This window comes from Ambystoma mexicanum, chromosome 11, assembly GCF_040938575.1.
Source record: "Ambystoma mexicanum isolate Mex_15411 chromosome 11, UKY_AmexF1_1, whole genome shotgun sequence".
NCBI classification, from domain to species: Eukaryota; Metazoa; Chordata; class Amphibia; order Caudata; family Ambystomatidae; genus Ambystoma; species Ambystoma mexicanum.
The window spans coordinates 1,242,692,069-1,242,712,554 of record NC_090934.1 but is presented as its reverse complement, the minus strand read 5'-3'; the positions used below and the strand labels follow the sequence as shown (position 1 = coordinate 1,242,712,554).

General features: G+C 45.4%; 1 protein-coding gene across 18 annotated transcripts in view; it reads right to left on the bottom strand.

The window, feature by feature from the left end:
• Window positions 1-20,486, bottom strand: part of CELF6 (CUGBP Elav-like family member 6) — a 582,701-nt gene that overhangs the window by 454,186 nt on the left and 108,029 nt on the right. For all 18 annotated transcript variants that reach the window (XM_069624632.1, XM_069624633.1, XM_069624637.1 and 15 more), the window contains exon 2: window positions 6,044-6,126. In XM_069624632.1, coding sequence (XP_069480733.1) covers window positions 6,044-6,126 — 83 coding nt within the window. The remainder of the gene's footprint in view (window positions 1-6,043; window positions 6,127-20,486) is intronic.

Sequence of the window (20,486 nt, the reverse complement as noted above, 5' to 3'; positions counted from 1 at the left end):
GAGTAATCGTCTGGAATTTGTTATATTTCTGCACCTTATTTCCCCCAAATAATGGTAAAGAAATGCTGAATGCGCTTTTTCAGCGCATTTAGGAGAGTTGAAAACGACGAATCGCAAAATGCTGAACGAGGTGTGCAGGCAGGGGAGTTGCTAGGTCTGGAAAAGACCCGGGGCTACGCTGATGTTGGAACTGTTGGGACTGGGGCTAGCTAGTCTTTTGGCTGTAGCTCCTGAGATTCTATCCGGGGCTACAACCAAAAGATCAGGGGCTATAGCCCCCTTAGCCCCCCCCTAGCAACGCCCCTGTGTGCAGGTGTTACAGGGGTGTCCCTCGCTCCTCTAGTTTGGCATTATGGGCTGCGGGGGTTGCAGGGCTGCCCCCCGCATACACTGAAGGAAAAGCAGGGGACAAAGGCAAAGATTCCCAAAAGCTTGAGATTCAAAATGCGAGCAAGTCGGCTTCGCCATTTTGAAACTCATGCTTTTCGGAATACGTTGTTTTAACGTGGATCCTTGGACCCATCACATTTGCAATTCTCCTTGCAACATGAACATAATAAACCAAAAACATGCCATGGGAAGCTTTGCCCCAAGCACTGGCTCCAGAAACTCTTCTTGTGGCTGAAGTGAAGCCTATGCAGAGAATGTCATGAAGTAGTCGGTGGGCCAATTATAAGCAGGCGTGCAGAAATGGCAAATGCGACTGAACCGGCCTACAACAAATATGGCAATCTCAGCATACCAGTCTAAGTCTACACACTCTTTTAAGAGAAGAGGCCTAAGCAGTTGAAGCCAAATGACGGTCTCTCACAGCTAGATAGCTAGATCTCCAGCAGCAATCCTCCGGCCCCCGGGACAGAACTGAAGCTTCAGTAGAAACCCCTGCATGAGGGTGTAGAAAGGGGAGCCTGCCCTTAGGTGACCAAGTGCTAATCACTGCCTGTGACCACAAATCAAACCTGATGAGCAAGGCTGTGATCAAGGATGAGCCGGAGGGACTGACGCGATAACCGACCCTATGGCCAGAGATGAGACGAACCTATGTGGTAAACTGACAAAGAACGAGGCACGGAATGTACAGGTTGCTTTGAAGTCAGTAACTGGTTGGGAGAAACGCCTATCAGGATTAGAGGTTTATCTATAACTAATCAGGGCACCCCTATCTCGAAACTAGAGCAACAAAAGGTGTTGGAACAGGCTAAATGGCAAAGTGTCCGGGTTTCGAGTCTGTTATTACTGTCGCTGAGGGCCATTCCTCTTTCGATGGCCTTATCTCGGATAGGAGCAGATTAGAATAACCGCCTGCAGGAAGTAGGGTTTATCTCTTGTAGAAAGGGGCTTTTGTTTAGTAAATCGATTAATACAGAAGGTGCAGCTCTGCTCAAAGACAGTGGGCCTCATTACGAGTACAGCGCTGCGGGAAAACATGGGGCTAACCAATGCATTACTGCAACATTACCGCACTGCCATACCACAACTTTGGTGGTAAGGTGGAGGATTTCGCTCCAGCAAAATGCTGACCGCAGCTTTTCTTTGCAGAACAAAGCCAGCACGTACTCGAAGCGGTATTAGCAGAATTGACCTAAAAACATTTGACCTAAAACATTTGATCGATTTTTTCAAAATCTTTTTTTGGTCGAATTTAATTAAATATATCTATATATATGGGGTGGGTAAGGGTATAGTTTAGGTTCAGGGGAAGTGGGCAGGAGATTGTGGGGGTCTCCCCCTGCATTTTAGACCAAAAAAAAGGTCAAATGAATTCAATCAAATGTGATTAGGTCAAATGTTTTAGGTCAAATAGACCCAAACCACTGGAAGCATAGTGCATTGTGGGGTTCCCCGCATATCTGGACAAGACCAGAGACCAGAGTCATTGCTAGTGGGGGCTAAGGGAGCTATCGCCCCAGATCTTTTGGTTGTAGCCCCAGATAGAAGCTCAGGGGTTACAACCAAAAAGGCTAGCTAACCTCGAGTCCCGACAGTCCCAAAATTAGCATAGCCCCGGGTCTTTTCCAGATCTAGCAACACCCCTGCCAGAGACTGACCTTGGATTTCGACGAATGTGTCAGTGCCAAGAATGACAGAGCCTCAAACTCTTGACCTTTGCTGCTACTTTCTTCCTTCAGGAAAGAACCCAGGGATGTTGACTAGATTTACCTGTCCTATATTTCAGGACAAAGGCTACAGCCAAAATACTGAATACTTTTCCTTGTCCTCACCGCAGGCAAAGGTCTGAAGACACTACACTGATCTGGCCGTTTCACCACTTCAGGACACCCTCAAGGGATATTAGATGTATGGTACTCACATTTCACTTGAGAGAAATGACTTCTTGCCCTGCACTCGAGCTCTAATCGGCACCTGGACAATGCACAGCCATGGCATTTCCAAGGCATCCTTTATATTGCAGAAGGCCAGTGCTAGACTGGGCAGACACTGATATCTCTGAGGTCTGGGGTTGCCTGAGCTCTCATGCAGAGACAGATTGGGCTGGGCATTCAGGCTATAATCATTATTGGTTACCACATGATCCCCTGAGTTAACGCAGAGTAAAGTGCAATGGAATGGAATGCCGCCCATGGGAACGGCATAGGATCGGGAGGGTTGGCTTATGCCTTTCAATCTGCCCCTTTTTGGTATTCTCTGAGAGTCTCTGTCTGTGGCGGAGTATGCCGAGACATGAGTCCCAACTCCGCTGTGGCTAAGGACTTAAGATGCACCGCACAGATGAGGTCCATCAATGCTGAATGGCATTTGGGGTTGCTGGTATACCCATGCGATCTGGCATTGCCATTAATGATGGACGGCTTCCTTGAGGTGGGGGCAGAGACTGGGTTGAATGGTGCCACCATTTGTTCACCTCTTCGAAGCTAAGTAGGAACCCCTTTCTTGAACTCATCCGGAAAGGACAGCCTCCTCTGCCCACATTCACTAATATGGCCTATGCCCACCTTGAATCCTGAGAGAGGCTATGAATGGCACTAAGCAGACATTCTGACATACATTAGGTCTTTACTAGTCCCCAGCCGTGCCCTTTTGCGCCGCTCGGTGGCAAGGCCCTAGTGTGGGAAAATCAGGAGTCTATGGCCCATGTAAAACGTCTGCTTATTTTTGTGCCACCACAGATGGTATCCCGCCTCGGGTTTCTTTGAACCTAATGGCAGGCAGGGAATGTTTGCACAATGAGATCCAATGCACCACCCTCCAATCCCTGATGGTGGCTCGAACTGAAAAGGCTTGGTAATGTGTTCTACAGTGAGTTGTTGGTGATTTGTGTTGGGCTTGCTGCCTCTGCAGTCTTCCCCCAAACCTCAGCTAATGGGTATTTCTCCAGGATGTGGCGTCAAGTAAGGTTGAAGGTATCTTTGCATGGGCGTGGGCATACATTAAGTTATGTTTAAAGTGTTTGAGGTGGGTGGGTGGGCTCTGGGTTAGAAACCTCACGCTGCAATGTGCGATATAAATGCTCAGAATGGGTATGCAGTAATAAAATCGTGGCAAAAATGTCGCCTTGACAAAAAATCGCAGCAAAAATGCTGTGGTTTGACCCGGTAAAGGTGTACCCCATTATACCATTTAAGGGGAGCAGGGGCTGCGGGGTGTCCCTTGCATCCTTTACATGGATTGCAGCGGCAAAACCACAGCCTTTTTGCAGCGATTTTTTGTGTAAACAGCCATTTTTTCTGTGATTTTAACACATGGAACCTAAGTATGATACAAAGATCAATTTGATTATATTTAATTTCTTTTTGTAATGGGACCTGCAAGATGAAAAAAAAATATGCAATGAATGCTACACAGTAACTATTCCAATAGTTGGCTTAGGTATCCATCACTATTTTGTTTTCTCAGGCGCAGAAAAGATGGAAATGGTGAAACGTCTCTGCTCTAACCTCACCCTAGTTGATGAAACTCCTGCATAACACTGGCATCCCCGACCTGCCCATGCACAAAGAGTGCAGGGCCCCATGCCCACTGTGCAGGTGATATGCTCACGCTGTAAGGCTCGGATCCCGTAAGAAGACCCCGATCCTATGGCATGGCTCTGATCCTGCTGTAATGGTGTAGGGCTCTAATCCTGATGTAAGGCCCCGTCCCTGCTGTAAACTCAAATCCTAACATAAGGCTCTGATCCTACCGTTAGATTGTAAGAATCCAACCCTTCTGCAAGGCCTCTATCCTATGGCAATGCTCCAACCCTGTTGTAATGGTGTAAGGCTCTAATGCTGCTGTAAGGCTCCTGCCTGGCTGTAACATCTGATCTTGATGTAAGGCTCTAATCCTACCATAAGGGCGTAAGACTTTGATCCTGCTGCAAGGCGTATATCCTGCATCAAGGCTCCAATCCTGCTGTAATGGTGTAAGGCTCTAATGCTGCTCTAAGGCTCCTGCCCGGCTGCAACATCTGATCTTGATGTAAGGCTCTAATCCTACCGTAAGGGTGTAAGACTACAATCCTGCTGCTAGGCGTCTATCCTGTGGCAAGGCTCCAATCCTGCTGTAATGGTGTAAGGCTCTAATGCTGCTGTAACATCTGGTCTTGATGTAAGGCTCTAATCCTACCGTAAGGGTGTAAGACTACAGTCCTGCTGCAAGGCCTCTATCCTGTGGCAAGGCTCCAATCCTGCTGTAATGGTGTAAGGCTCTAATGCTGCTGTAACATCTGATCTTGATGTAAGGCTCCAATCCTATCATAAGTCTGTAAGACTCTGATCCTGCTGCAAAGTGTCTATCCTGTGGCATCTGTTACATCTGATCTTGATGTAAGTGTTGTGAAGCTTTTGTTGCAAGTGTGTTTTGTAAAGGGGAAGATGTGTTGTGATGTGCTTGGTTAGTCTGGTGTGGTTTGTTATGTGATTTATGATGTCACTAGAGTGCCTGTGGAATGTTGATGAATGCTGAGTGGGAGAATGCTGTGATGAGAGTTCCATGTTGTGTCAGTTGAGCCCTCCCTTCCTGGGTGATGGGTGCCGGTGTTTCTTCTCTCTGTGTCTCTGTCTTAAGTCTTAATCCTGTAACTGTAACTGGATCATAAGAACTGAAGTAAACTTATATATTAACCTAAAGCTGCCTGGACTGAGCTTTATAACAGTAAGACTCTAATCCTACCCTAAGGGTGTAAGACTCCGATCCTGTTGCAAGGCGTCCATCCTGTGGCAAGGCTCCAATCCTGCTGTAATGGTGTAAGAATCAAATGCTGCTGTAAGGTTCCTGCCCGGCTGTAACATTTTATCTTGATGTAAGGCTCTAATCCTACCGTAAGGATATAAGACTCTGATCCTGCTGCAAGGCTCCGAACCCTGCTGTAATAATGGTCTAAGGCTCTAATGCTGCTGTATGGTTCCTGCTCTACTGTAAGATCTGATCCTTAAGGCCCTGATGCTGCTGTGAGGTTTCAAAGTCACCAGCAATGTCACTTTTTTCTCGGGTAATGTAACACTGGTCGGGATAATGTGTGGGGGTACATCAAGAGAACACTGACACTACTTATGCGCGGTTAGAGTTCCCCTTCCACATTGGTCAGAAACGGAAAATCCCCCCTTACGACGCCTCCTGTTTAGCTTCTCACTAGAAATTGAATATAAAACAGCCTTAACGACTTGCCTAAATTGTGTATGACAACACACTTCTCCCACATTTCCCAAGCAAATGCCCGTTTTGTACACAAAATCCCTCTGCCTGATTATTATCGATTTCCTAATTCAGAAGGCAGAAAGGAGGTGCCGGCTATTTTTGTGACCTAGCAATGCGCAAACAATACCTTTTTAATTTAAACAAATCTATTCATGACCTTTTTTTTTTATTGAACTATAACATTAGATCACAAACGAGATTACAGTGACAAACGCCCAAATGCATTCTAAATGACAAACGGTTTATACATTTAAAAAGACAGTGAACAGGCAATCGATAGAGCCCAGAGTAATGTCAAGGCAGACAAAGCACAGACAACAAGCAAACTCTGGCACTAAAGTGCGCGACGGAGCAGCGGTGGACAGGATCAAGCATCTCCTTCAATTGCAGCAAGAAAGCCACTTACCCCGGGGAGGGTCTTCTGCTCGTGCAGGGCACTCTGGGCTTTCAGCGCGGATTCCCGGGCACAGTAGGTGAGGAAGGCGCAGCCTGGAGGGGAGACAGAACATGCGGTGAGACCCCCAGGCTGACTGCTGGAACCACCACACTTATGTGAGGAACAAGCCTTAAAATGGCCGGCACGTTCAAGCTTTTGGGACACCACCACAACAAAATGGCCGATCGTGCAGTCAGTAGCCTCTGAAGAAGAGCTCTGCTTTGGGATGAGCTACCCCTCCCACCCCCCAGCTGGAAGAGGTGTGGGATGCAGGTGGGTTGCCAAGTTCCAGAAGCATACTCAATTCTCATTCCTTCTCTTAAGCAAATTTATTTCCGGTCAAAACACCCACAACTATACATACATCACAGTGATCACTGGCACTCACCCATATGTTATTGTTGCCGCCATTTTGTGACTTAACTCTGTATGCTTCACTATATGACTCAACATCTTGCCCTTTCCCACTCACCTTTTCCCAGTTTCCTCTTCACCCCACAGGCCACGGTCTGGTTGCCACTCTGGAAGAGGTCACAAGTCGCCTATATACAGGCAAGGCTCAGCACTTTAAGACTACTGTGGTTGTGTTGTGCGCAGTATAAAAGGCTATTAAAGTAACATAACAAGGGGAACCCAGGGTTTTGGTAGGGAGATGTCAAGGTCCTGCTAGAGGAATCAGGCTTCCGCATTTACAAGTAGATGGAGGAAGGGCCTTGCCCAGGGGAGAAGCATATTAAGGCAGTTTCTCTGACCACAAGCATAATGGACTATGGTCGTATGGAACAAAAGAGGCATTGGGTAGCATTGGACACAAGAAAGAAGAGGTGCATGGAAACAAGCAGGCAATGCATGTCATGAACCGCCGAATGCGTCCATTCTGGACTTCATGGTCCATGATGCACTGCGGTATGAACTCTGTGATTCTACCAACATGGCCGTCACTTCCGAAACACTGCACACCAGCCCTTCCGTGTTACGCTCGACTTCCTAGAAAAGAGCCACGCTACTGCTTGAAGTAGTTAGACGTGTGTTATCGGAGTCCGCTCTGTGCTCCTTTTGATTCCTTTGTTTACCTCCTTTCTATTCCTGGTACTCGCTCGTCCCCTTCCTTTTCCCCTTCCGTGATTCATTCCTGGATTAATCTTGTGCCGGGTTCTATGGCGTTTCGGTTCCTTCCGAGCCTGGACTATCTCCCTCCTGGTTCCACGTCCTGGATACTGAACGCTTCCTAGCCGAAGGCAACAAGAACTCACGCTGGAATCTAAAGACCCGCGCCCAGGCCTATACAAGTCTCGGACAGTACAAAAGAAGGAAGCCACTTCCAAGAAGGTCACAAGGAAGGAGAAACAGGTGAGAAGGGGAGAAACTTGTGACAATGCAGTGACTTGTGGTGTACAAGAGGAAAAGGACATCATTATATAAAAACAGAACGCGTCAGTGAAACTACGGGCACAGGCAAATAAAGGTAGCCGACTGCATGGGGTACACACAGATCTAGGCAGTGGTCGGCAAAGGGTGACAGCAGCAAAGGAATAGCATTTTATCCCTGCTGTCACAGACGACCTCAAGACCACACCAACTCTCGAAGACTGTTCAAGGGTTTGTATTGAAGTATTTGAGGAGGGGCTCACCATGGGTGGTCCCTCTCTCTTTCGTCTACCCCAGGTACGTCTCTCCCTAGCCCTGGTGTCCCTCAAGCCCAGGCTGGTCACTAGAGATCACACACTCACATCCAAATACTTCTTTTTCCCTCCAACCAATACCCCACATTGCACACTCCTTTAACAATCCTTGTCCATGATCTTCTGCTTAGCCATTCGTTCATCCTTCTCCTCCCCTGACCACACCTGAACAACTCTAACCATCCTGTTTCCTGTGCCCCCTTGTATCTTCCCCCTTTCCCCACCGTTGGTTCTCTCCCTCAGCTGGTCCTCTGTGGCAACTATTGGCTTTCTTTTCCCCAGGTTAGGTGTTACAGGTAGGAACACACATAGGTGGTTTTAAGACCAGTCCCTTTCTTGTACATGAGTCCACCTGCATTTGGAAATGGTGGCCCGCACAAGCTATCATCAAACTCCCAATTTGTAACCGGCCAACTAGGTAAGAACAGTGGTGCAGTTCAGGTTGCACTGAACAACTAGGACCCCGACTTTATATGATATCCACTGCACAGTCCTTGTGAAGGTAAGAAATGTGTCACTGCCTTCCTTGCGCGAAGCGTTGGAATTGCAGGGCTGATGTGCGGATTGCACTGCCATTCCATATTTACTTGCTGACTCTCTCCAGGTTGGGTTGCTTGCTCGCTCCTCTACCACCAGGCCCTCTGGATGATGTAGTCCTCTGGACCAACAGAGAAACTGTCCAGAATTGTGCAATGCTGGTATGGGACAAAAAAATGTGGTACTTATTTCAATCATGCAGGCACAGGTAGAAGGAACAGAGACTGGGGCCCTCCCTACTCCCACACCCTACCTCTGGGGCTGTACAGGCTCTGGTGAAAACCATGGAAGGACTTTCACAGCAGGTCAAGAATGGATCCCATCCCCACTTGACAGGGTCAGAACCCTGACCCTCTCACAACTGGGGACAGACAGTTGAAGCCAGTAGGGGACTGGGTCCACAAACAGATAGATAGAAATGTTGACTTGTATTACAAGCAGGTAGGTGCCAGAGTTGACCGCTATCACCTATGTGTAACATATGGAGATGAAAACTATGACTGGGGTTATCAGAAAATGAGGGAAGGGGTGACTGGGGACACATAAAGACAGAGGGGCGTGTATGACTGGGATCACATATGGAATGACATATGGAGAGGAGCAGGCAATAGTGGTCACAATTGGATGGAGGCGATAGACGACTGGTAGCTCAAGCGGACCTAGGCAGGTATTTTACAGGGATCACAAGTGGCTGTCACAGATGCTGAGTGCAGGTCACCTGCGAGAGGCAGTGGGCAGTGTGGGCATAGGTATTGTGATGATCCTTCAGATGGTTTCACTTTTCCCCAGGGGGAAGACCCTTTCCATGAGGCTAGGGAGGTGCAGTCGCTATCCAAAAGTCACCCTAGGGGTGGTAAAATGCAGGAGGACCTCAGGGTGAGGGACTCTCTTACTGGGGAGAGGGAAGCTAGTGGGAGACGACACTCCTTTAATTCCTAATCCCATAGATTAGTGGTAGCGGCTAGATCTCCATTATCTGGAATTACATCCGAAACTACGTGTTATTGTATAAAGTCCAATACTCTTATAACGATAAAGACTGAGACGAGAAAGAACTTGAAAATGAAACAACAGAACGAGAAAGCCGCTCGCCCATCCGTGGCTAATCAAACAGATGCTATGTTAGTGCCGGTCCTGCTATATGAGGTCATTAGTATCAAACAACGAAGGTTGAGGGTGCGAGCAAGAAAGAGAAGCAGAGATCCCTGGAGAGATGGAGGCTGAGACAGAGGCCTATCTTGCGAACGTGATGCAGAGGTGGAGAGACTTGGAAGGCAAGTCCAAGTATTCCACCAAAGGAAGAAACCCAGCGTAGAGGCTGTGGTGCAGGAGAATGCACAAGAATTTCTGAAGCACGGCCCAAGCGCGAACCGTATGAGAAGTAGGAGCAGAAACTGAAGTTGGTGTGCCGTATGGAAACAGAACGTCAAAAGTTATTTCAACGAAGCTTGGTGGCCTACTGCAAGTATACTGTTGAGACAAAAACAGAAAAGCAGTTAGCCCGGCCTGACAACCTTTTTTCATTGGTGAGATGCCCCAAAAGAGCCTCACCATTTGACCAGCAGTCGGCCTAAGGAAGGTGAAGATAGTGCACAGTGGTGGCGTGACCTGTAGTGGGTGGACCGAGCAGTCCAATGACTACACCGAAATGGATGTCCCAGTCCTGTTATGAAGAAGCTGCAGCAAACCGGACATGTATGCAGAATCTTGGCGATGCATCGAGACATAAATGAAAGACTGTCAAGTTGGCCACCAGTCCAAGTGAAACTGATATTGTCGCTCAAATCCCCAGTAGAACCAGTGAAGTTTTCCCAACTCCACGAAACAGGTAACAGGAGTTGGCAAAGTTGGGGAGGAAGCCGAAGGGCATCTGAAAAAGAAGTCTCTGTTACATCAGGCTAACGAACTGCAAATTAAACAAGAGAAACATACACCTTGGCAAGAAAGAATAATACTGAGTTATCAACTCGAAAAATGAAAGAGCCTGAAAAGTTCTCAAAAGATCCCGTTGACGAGAACAGAGTTTATGCTCTCCTTTCTGGCCAATCTTCGGCACGTGCGACACCCTGAAAATGCTGAAGCCAAGGGCAGGTCTTTATGCGTATGCCCTAATATTTTTTACACTAAGCCAAAAAGTTCAAACCAATCAGAGTCTTTTTGAAGAAAACCTCCATACTGTTCTACTTTGCTGTACAGATCCCTGGGCAGTTCCATAAGAGTGTGATACTGATAAATCAAAAGGAACGCAAGGAACAGCTTCCTCGTCCCAGTCGGGACCTGTCAAGATGAATAAGAAATGTAGACTCTTTGAAACCTCCTAGAGAAATACTGGCTGAGTTAAAGTCTACACCGAACTTTGTTTGTCAAAAGATTTTGCATCCAGGGGAAGGTAGTCATTCTCCTGAATTGGAAGAAGATGGTGTTCTTTTTGGACTTTGTTGAATTTTTATGAACTATCAGTTTGCAGAAATAATTTGCATCCAGGGGGAAGGGAGTCATTCGCTGAATTGGAAGAAGATGGTGAACTTTTTGGACTTTGTTGAATTTTTATGAACCATCAGTTTGCAGATATAATTTGCATCCAGAAGGAAGGGAGTCATTCGCCTGAATTGGAAGAAGACAGTGTTCTTCTTGAACTGTGATTATTGTAGTGATAGAAATAGAGTAGGGGCCTTGACCAGGATGGTGACTTTTTGTTTGGCTTTCAATGAAATTCCTGACACTTGCCCGAGTTTCTTCAGTTTAGGTAGGGAAACAGCATTAGAGTTAGGGTTAGAAAGGTGAATATATTGTTAAAATAAAAGTTTATAGCAATCTTTATGGCACCACTTGGTCAATCTCACCATTCCCTGTCACCACAGTATATAGTTGTCAAATTTCTGGGGTTCAACAGATGGACACTTGCGTCACTAACGGATGGGTCAGTGGGCTGTCTGGGCCATGCCAGGTAGACGTTTGTAAAATACAGTGGAATGCTGGAGGCACGTGAATATGCCTCATTAGTGCCTGGTGTGGGGGGGTGACGGCCTCCCAGCCAATGAGGAGGCTCAGAATGGGGTCTTTTACACACAGTATAGATCCCGTACCGAGTCTCCTCAGAGCGGCAGGGTGCCATCTTCCCTCACCGGGATTCAGGTAAGCATGCTCCCCTGAGCTCCCCTGTGCCAGTGCATCCCCACCTTCCCACCCCTGTTTTTCACATATTTAGCACCCCCATACCCTCCCCACTTACCTTGTGCTTCCTTGTCCCAGAAACAGTAGTGTCCCCAGGACGTCACCAACTCCAGAATGCCCACCATGGAAAGGGAGAATGGACTACATGTAGTTCCCTTCTCCCCAATCCATGGCAGACATCTTCTTTAGAATGTTTTTCTCGAGTTGAGAAACAGTTAACACGTCGTTTCTCAACTCAAGAGAAATACACTATTAGTACCCCGGTACAACGTGCCGGGGAACTAATAGCAATATAACCCTCAGACAAGGGGCATTACCAGTGAGGTAATGCCCTGGGGCTCACGTTTAAAGCCCTCATGAACTGCTGCCCACGGCATTACCTCCCCAGTAATGTCCCCCCTCCTATGGTTATATTGCTTAACTAGGTATTAGTGAGGTGAAGCTTAAAGCCCGAAGTAGAGCAACTGAGGTATCTGCACCTGAATAGAAGCCATCACACTAAGGAAGACTAAGCGGCTGTCTGGGACACGCGGGCAGCTGGTCTGTCTGGGACAGGCAGGCAGCGGGGCTGACTGGGACACGCAGGCAGTGGGGCTGTCTAGGGTATGCAGGCAGCGGGCTGTCTAGGGTATGCAGGCTGTTGGCTGTCTTGGACACACAGGCAGCGGGGCTGTCTGGGACACGCAGGCAGTGGGGCTGTCTAGGGTATGCAGGCAGCGGGCTGTCTAGGGTATGCAGGCAGTTGGCTGTCTTGGACACACAGGCAGCGGGGCTGACTGGGACACGCAGGCAGTGGGGCTGTCTAGGGTATGCAGGCAGCGGGCTGTCTAGGGTATGCAGGCAGTTGGCTGTCTTGGACACACAGGCAGCGGGGCTGTCTGGGACACGCAGGCAGTGGGGCTGTCTAGGGTATGCAGGCAGCGGGCTGTCTAGGGTATGCAGGCAGTTGGCTGTCTTGGACACACAGGCAGCGGGGCTGACTGGGACACGCAGGCAGTGGGGCTGTCTAGGGTATGCAGGCAGCGGGCTGTCTAGGGTATGCAGGCAGTTGGCTGTCTGGGACACACAGGCAGCGGGGCTGTCTGGGACACGCAGGCAGTGGGGCTATGCTCCGGGCTTTTCCCTCCAAATTCAGAATTATCGTTTAAAATCCCTGTTTGTGAATTGCAATGGGTGTTGATGGTAAAAAAAAAAGAGGTAGAGTTGCTCAGAGGGGTGAATGTTCACAAAACTGATTTTAATAATATCAACATTTATGTTGAGCATACCAAAAACTGAATTTTAGTGAACACTTTTATTACTGAAATCCCTGGTACTGATGTTATTGACCGCAGAAGGATGAAAGGGCAGGTAGCTGATGCTAGCCATTCCAGTCTGCTATCTGCAGGCCTCTGGGAAGCAACGTGGCCAGGCTACTGATCTACTTACTCAGAGGCAATATAGCCTAAATAGGACAAAACTTTATATTAAAGGTGTAGTTTTGGAGGTCATAAATGGAGTAGCAAATATCACAATGCTGTAAAGTGTGAGCGCAGATGAGAACAAAGGGGCATGTGGACTGGTGAACAAGATGGTGAAATATAACCGGAAGGGGAGTTTCCATAGGGGGATCACAAGCGCTGCGATGAATGGCCAGTGATGCACACATGAAGTTAGTAAAGATATTGTGGAGATGCTGCTGGACACAGGTTTGCTCTGTACTATTGTGCCTGGGCGTATGTGTGTGTTCAGGTCATAGGGCGCTGCACATTGCTACTCTCAGCATGATGTTGTGTTTGACATATGCACAGCCTGTATGTCTGTGTTGCCATTTATTTAAGGGGATTATTGATTTTTTTTCTTCTCAGGAATTCCAACTCTTACTGCCTTTTTTGAAGCAATGAGGCTGGGAGTCTAGGCCTGTAATCTGGGAGGGCGAAGCAGATAGTGGTCTGCAGTGGTGTTGGCTTGCTGGAGTCTTTTGGCCAGTAGTATTGTTGAAAGGAGGAGCTGTGCTACCTGGGTGGAAGACGCCTTTACAACTGTATTTTAAGCAGAGAGTGGTCTGCAGTGGTCCGCGGAGATACAGAATAACAGAACTCAGTGTGGGCTGTCAAGAACCTTAATTTTGTTCCACCAGCACCGTGTACTGGATGTAACCTTAGTCATCTTGTTGGTGCGGCACGCAAACTGACTCTGTTATTCGCTGCAGTCTCTGAAGTATCTTTGCAGTACAAACCTTCCATCTACCGCAACGACACACACACATGTTAAGAACAAATTATACACAAAAACCGCAAAGCCACTCAAGCTCTACGAATATTTCACACTCATTTAATAGAAATATGCAGCTATCAACAGCCAATAAATAGCCTAGTGTCAGTCTACAAGGGCTACAAGGGAAGACATGTATAGCAATGGAAACTGGTAAGGACGAGGTGATCATTGACCAAAGGCCTAAATCCTGCAATTTGACCCATGTGCAAGTTCACTCGAAGGAGGAGCTGGTTCAGCTAATATGCACTGACCTAGGAGAACAGGTGGAACATCAGGCTACTACACTAGCACCAGCTGGAATAATAGCAACTACGGGTCCGAAACTACATGGGCAGCCAAGATATGTGCAACCCCAGTTGCTGGTCAGAAAATTACAGATTTGATCCTGCGAGTACTGAGATAAGACGCTTGGCACCCTGAAGGGCTTGTCTCATGGAAGGCAAAGGGAATCTGACTGCCTATAGCGTATTAGAAGGGGTTGGTAATATTGGTTGTCTCGCATCGGAGTCTGAGCAAGTGAACATTGGAGAGATCAATGAAATCGATGGTCAGCAAATCAAAGTGGGAATGTTCAAGCACCTAACATCAACAGCTCCATATCTGCGATTAACTTTGAGACTACTCCAGGGTCACCTTTGCAGTTAATCAAGCTATTTTCTTCCAGTAAACTGGCACAAGGACCAGATGTTAGTGAGCACAAAGCAATGCATCAAACATTAAAGGAAGCAGACTATCAAATTAAGCTATCACCACCTTTCCTCTTGGCATTGAATTCTATACTAAGTGCTTCAGTAGAACTTTAAGACAATACTCGAGATGAGGTGAACCCCCATACCTTAATCGTACGTGAGCTAAATGTAAACATTTATATTTTAAGTAATTGGGCTTATACAGCAAAGTCAGCTACAGTAGTAATGCTGGATGAGCAGGTGGGACGGGTGATAGTGTATCTTGTGTGAAGAATAATGTAGAAAAAGACAAGGATCAGGCAACAATAGGAGGAAGAAGAGAGGACAAACTACAGGTTGGAAGAAAGTCTAAAAAGACACTGAAAAAAGTCTGAACATGGGAGGAAAAATCAATTGAGGAATAACTCTAGAAAGTTCCTTAGGAATCTTCATTTAACTGAGGAAGAGGCTGATAGTGCTAATGTTAGACCTGTGGGCCCAGAAGAGGATATTGGAGACTTAGCTAAACAAATCACACTTTTAGATACACACAGAGCTATCCAAACCAAAATGGGCCGTACAAAGTGTATTGATTTAACTGGCATTAATCCAGATGGCCAAGTACCATTGAAAGCTCTGTCTGCTGACTTGTTGGTAGATCCTGAATGTGAGAAAGCTGACTTTACCTCATTGGTCAAAATTTCAAATAAGGCTGTGCAAAATATGCAGTTGAGGTATGATCAAGAGGATTTGATATTACATGGCGGGCCATCGTCAAAAGGGCTGGAAGACCAACAGAGTTTTTATTGTATTACAAATGACATCTCTGGTACAAGCAGGGAGGGGGAGATATAGAACAAATGCACAATGAGAATGTTAGGAGACCCCCTAGCAGAGCCCAGTTTTAATATGTCTAAGAGATCTAATCCCAAAGATAATTTGGTGGGAAACCAGTTACAAATTGGAAATCTGTCTGAGAGACTGAACTCTAAACCAAACTCAGAGGATCAAACACAAATGGACACTTTAAAGTATGTAGACTTGTTTCATGAGTGCCCCTTAGCACTAAACCAGGATGTAGGGGACAGAGAACGTCTTCTGCAAATATTTGGGATGGAAGGATAAAAATGATATAGAGAATGAATATGTGATTCTGAGCCCTGTATGAAATCCACACTTCCTGTGTCAGGTAGATCTTCGGTAGGTGGTAGTTTAAGAGCAAAAGAGATGGTTGAAGAAAGAAGGCTGTATTTTGAACCTAAGCCACATTTGAATTAATTTGGAAATTGTATTAAATCCTACAAGTACTTTGAAGTTATGGTGTGAAATTCCAGCATTAGATGGGGCTTTATCTTCAGATATAGATTATATTAGCTTCCCGAATGAGGTACATACGGACATTGTGGAGGTATTCCTGAGATCCTCCTTTGTTACCAGGTCTATCCTAGTTGAAAAGGAGGGATTGTTAAAATGAGGGTGTATGGTTTACAAAGAGAGGAAGGGGACATCGTCTCTAATACAAGACAATAGTGGTTTGTTGGGTTGAGGGGAGCATAATAGATCTTAAGATGGTACGACAGAAACTGGAAAAAAAACAAATGACAGGAAAGTTGCAGAGAAATTAGTGGACTGGTTTAGTAATGCATAGGGATGATGAGGATCAAGCAGACTGGGCTTCGTTGTTGGGTATTTTGAAACGGGAATTTACAAAAAGAGATGAAGCTGCTAAAGATCTCTAATATTAGATGAAACTCATATTTTAGTTTGGAATACTAGAGGCTTCGATAGATTCTTGAAAAATGGGGAACAAAGCCACATTTTGACAGGTATGATATAGTCCTATTCCAAGAAACATGGCTCTCGTTTAATATTTGGTTAGATGGGTTCACAACGGTTTAACAAGCAGCAACCAATCAGAATGGAGGAAGACCATTGGGTGGTTTACTGATTGCGACTAGGAATTCTAAAATTAAATGTATAGATGTCCTCTCAGAGAATATCCCAAGGTATCTTGGCAGTAGCAATTAATGTTAACATCAAAGGTGAAAATTCACATATACTTATAGTGAATTTGTATTGTAATCCTGTTGTTGCTAACATCAATATCTTTCTGGAAAAGATATTGGAAATTGTGCGAATTAGGCTGATCACCAATGAAGCAAATGTGATATTGGCTGGAGATCTAAATTTGCATTGCTATATTTATTTATTTATTTATTTATTTATTTATGCATTTATAGCAGCACACCAAACCCTCAGGTATCAGGGTGCTAGTTACAGTAAGTGTGAGATGACAATCTTGGAAGTGTGTACACATGCACACATTACATGTTCTTGAGGGGTTAGTCTAGCAGAGCCATGTTCCATGGTACGGGGGGCTACATCAGGCATACAGATACATGAATGTCAAAGTAAGGGCAAATGCATAGTCTAGAAAGGTCATGCCTCATGATACGGGGGGCTACATTAGGCATACTGATACATGAATGTCAGAGTAAGGGCAGATGCATAGTCTAGAAAAGCCACCCCTCATGGTGCAGGGGTCTACTTTAGGCATACAGATACATGAATGTCAAAGTAAGGGCAAATGCATAGTCTAGCAAAGCCATGCCTCCTGGTACGGGGATTACATTAGGCATACAGATATATGTTAGCACAATTAAAAGAGTGAGGATAAGTAAGTAATTTACAATCGGGCGAGCCAGAGAGAATTGTAGGTTGTAGCATGTAAAAGCAGCAGCTCTAGGATTGAGTGGCAATATCAGGTGGATTGGAGTAGCTGTGGCTAAGCAAATGGAGGCAGAGAAGGGGGGTAGGGAGGTACGAATACGGCTGGAAGGTGAATGATGCAGAGCGGTGAGGTGAACAATTAACACAAGGGCAATTAAGGAAGTGCACGCCTGTGAAGGCAAAGTGCAGAAGTATGAAAAACAACAAGCTACATAGCACAGTTGAGTTAGTAAGTAGGAATATGCATGCAGTATAAACTGCGAGACACAGGAGGAGGGTAGCCTCCTTACCTTGTTCGTCATGAGAATACAGTCAACAGTAGATAAGAATGTGGTGGCATCACCACAACGTCTGCAGCCAGACAAGGGCAGACAAGGGCCTTAAGTAGGGCCTTAGGTGGTGGGCTGGCACAGCCTGCTGGCTCTGTAAATCCTTCTTTTGTGATGGGCTCATCCAGTCAGGGCTCCGCAGCGCTGTCATGGAGCAGCAGGATAGCTGTAGAGTGTCGCGACTCGGATGTGCAGGCCATCTTTGAATGGATCTGAGTCTACAATGGCGTCATCTGGAAAAAGGCATTGGCCTCCCCCTGCACTCCAGCGAGGTACAGGAGGGGCCAGATGCAGGTGGCAAGATGTTCCAGCAATGGATGAATAAGAAGGCCAGACAAGGGCCTTAAGTAGGGCCCTTGGTGGTAGACCAGCACAGTCTGCCGGCTCGACAATTGCTTCACTTGTTGTGGGTTCGTTCAGTCAAGGCTACGCAGCGCTGCCATAGAGCAGCCGGATAGCTGCAGAGTGTCGCGACTTCGATGTGCAGGAGTTGCCCTGCTGGCCATCTTTGAATGGATCTGAGTCTACAACGGGGTCATCTGGAAACCTGCTGCCTCTAGTGAGGTACAGAAAGGGCCATATGCAGGTGGCAAGATGTTCCAGCAAAGCCCTAATCCTAATATCGATTGCAGCAGCTTTAAAGATAAACAATTGAGAGCCATGTTTGAAGAGTGGGCTTTGTGAGAGGAGATCTCATGGAAATGTAACATGGAAAAGTTGAGCTGAGTAATCTATAATTGATGATACGATTCTATTTTAAACATTGTTTGGTGCATGCAATTTTTTATGGTAAAGGATACTCACTAAAGCGATCACAATATGTTGATAGTGAAGAAGAAGTCAAGCTCAAAAACCAATATGTCTAAAAGTCACATGAATTTGAGTGTCAATTGTGGAGGTAATCATATCAGGAAATTTTAAAAGGCGGGTACACTCTTGTGAAAGAATTAGAGAATTACGTAAGTAATGCTACTGAGGGAGTGGTCCAATCGGCTTGTACCAGTAAAGCGTTTAAGGATTTCCTATGGGATAGAGAGTAGCCAAACTCTGCATGGTCTAGTACAGTTGCCCATACTCATATATTTGATAAAGTTGTTTGGGCTAGGAAGAAAATATATCGACATAAACTCGGCCAATTGAGGATACGTTTTTCCGATAGTGAGGACTATTACAGTAGGAAAAGAGAACTGGTAAACACATATAAATGTTGGTATCAAACCCCTAGGTTTTGGATGGTTCAAACAGATGGGGAGATAATGCTCAATTCCCTGATCCAAAAGAAATCACATAATTTCTGGTCTTTAATTAATGACACTATGAATATGTAAATTGTCTTACAATGTAGTGCAGTCAGTGAACCACGTTGGCATTTATACTGGGCAAGTAACACTAAAATACGGTGTGAGTCCACATCTTGGAATATAGACTTCGAGATTGAAGATATAGAATGCTTAATATCAAAGGCATCTTTGATATTAAGCAAAGGTATTTTTAATGCTGCCAGACCTAATGGTTAAACAAATGCAATACTAATGTTGAGTAAAGAGTTGTGGGCAGCTTTGTGGCGATGCTTTTTAGAGATATGTTGACCCATAGAGTAATGCCAGAATCGTGGAAACAATCTATAATAGTCCTGATCTTCAATAAAAGTGATCAGTCGGAGTCCGTAAACTACAGACCGAACGTGCTGTTAGATTCAGATGCTACACATTTTGCTGCTTTGATTCTCGAGAAGTCGGAGGCTTGGGCCATGGATAGGAGAATATTATCAGAAGCCCAAATCAGGTCTAAGAAAGGTATGGTAAGACATTTAAATGGTTTGATACTTACAGTTCTGAGGGATAATGCATGATTGAATAGGGGTCCCTCTCTGTATGTGGCGATTGTGGATTTCTCTAATGCCTTTGATACAGTGAATCAGCAAATTCTATGGAAAAAGCTAAGGCAATGGGAAATTCTATCCTCACTCCTTGCAATTCTTGAATGCATTCATGAAGATACTCGGGTTCAAGTTAAACTAGATGAATTTGGCAATTTAACTGATTCTGTTGGTATAACGGGAGGTCTTAGGTAGCAATGCATATTGGCAGCCTGCCTTTTTAATTTGTATTTAGCCGATCTCAATGAAGCATTAAGTAAAGTAGCCTTTGTTAGTGCTAAGCTAGGAGGGCAATGAATTTCAGTGGTCTATTGATAATGTCCAAATAGCTTCACTGAGAAAAAATATATATATAGGCTTCACGATTACAGCACAACCAAAGGAGGAAACTATTGTAAAGAGGTTAGAGAATAAACCTGATCAGCTGGTTTATCAGATGAAGAAAATGTATCAGAAATACTGTACTTTTTCAATTAAAAGAGTACTCAGATTTTATGTTGGTAAAGTAGTTCCAACGATCCTGTATTGGTTTGAAATTGAACCGATGTCATATGAGTTGCCGTGGGAGAGACTAGAAGGTAGCGTATGGAAAATAAACACTAAACCTCCTGTTTTCCATCCATATGGCATCACTGTGCTATGAACTTGGCCACTTGTCTCTGCAGAACTGGTTTCATTGGCGTGCAGTCTTATTATTTGGCAAAATAATCTTGCCTGCTAATGCCTCCCCTGTATGAAGATTTGCAAACAGCTATGTATAGTCAGTCATCTAATTTCTTGCTTACAGTAGAACTATATGCAGAATCTATGTTAGCTTATTGTGGAAGATTGAAAAGTGATCTTAAGGACAATCCATTGTGGGTGAAAAAATGTCTCAAAGAAATGTACTAAATTGAAAGTGAATAAAACAAGAAATTATAGTTTGCATTCAACGTTTTCACAGGTAGATAAAGCTCTGGGGATTCTATCTAAATACCTAGAACAATAATCATGTTTTTCTTTCGTGAACAATTTTAATGGTTTTGTTTAAACCTCTTACCCTCTGGGGACATTTTATTTATCGATCTAAAAACCCTTATTCAAGTCATGGCATATGTGGCTATTGTAAGAATTTAGAATTTGTACAAACTCTTAAGCACATTGTAGTAGAATGTCTGG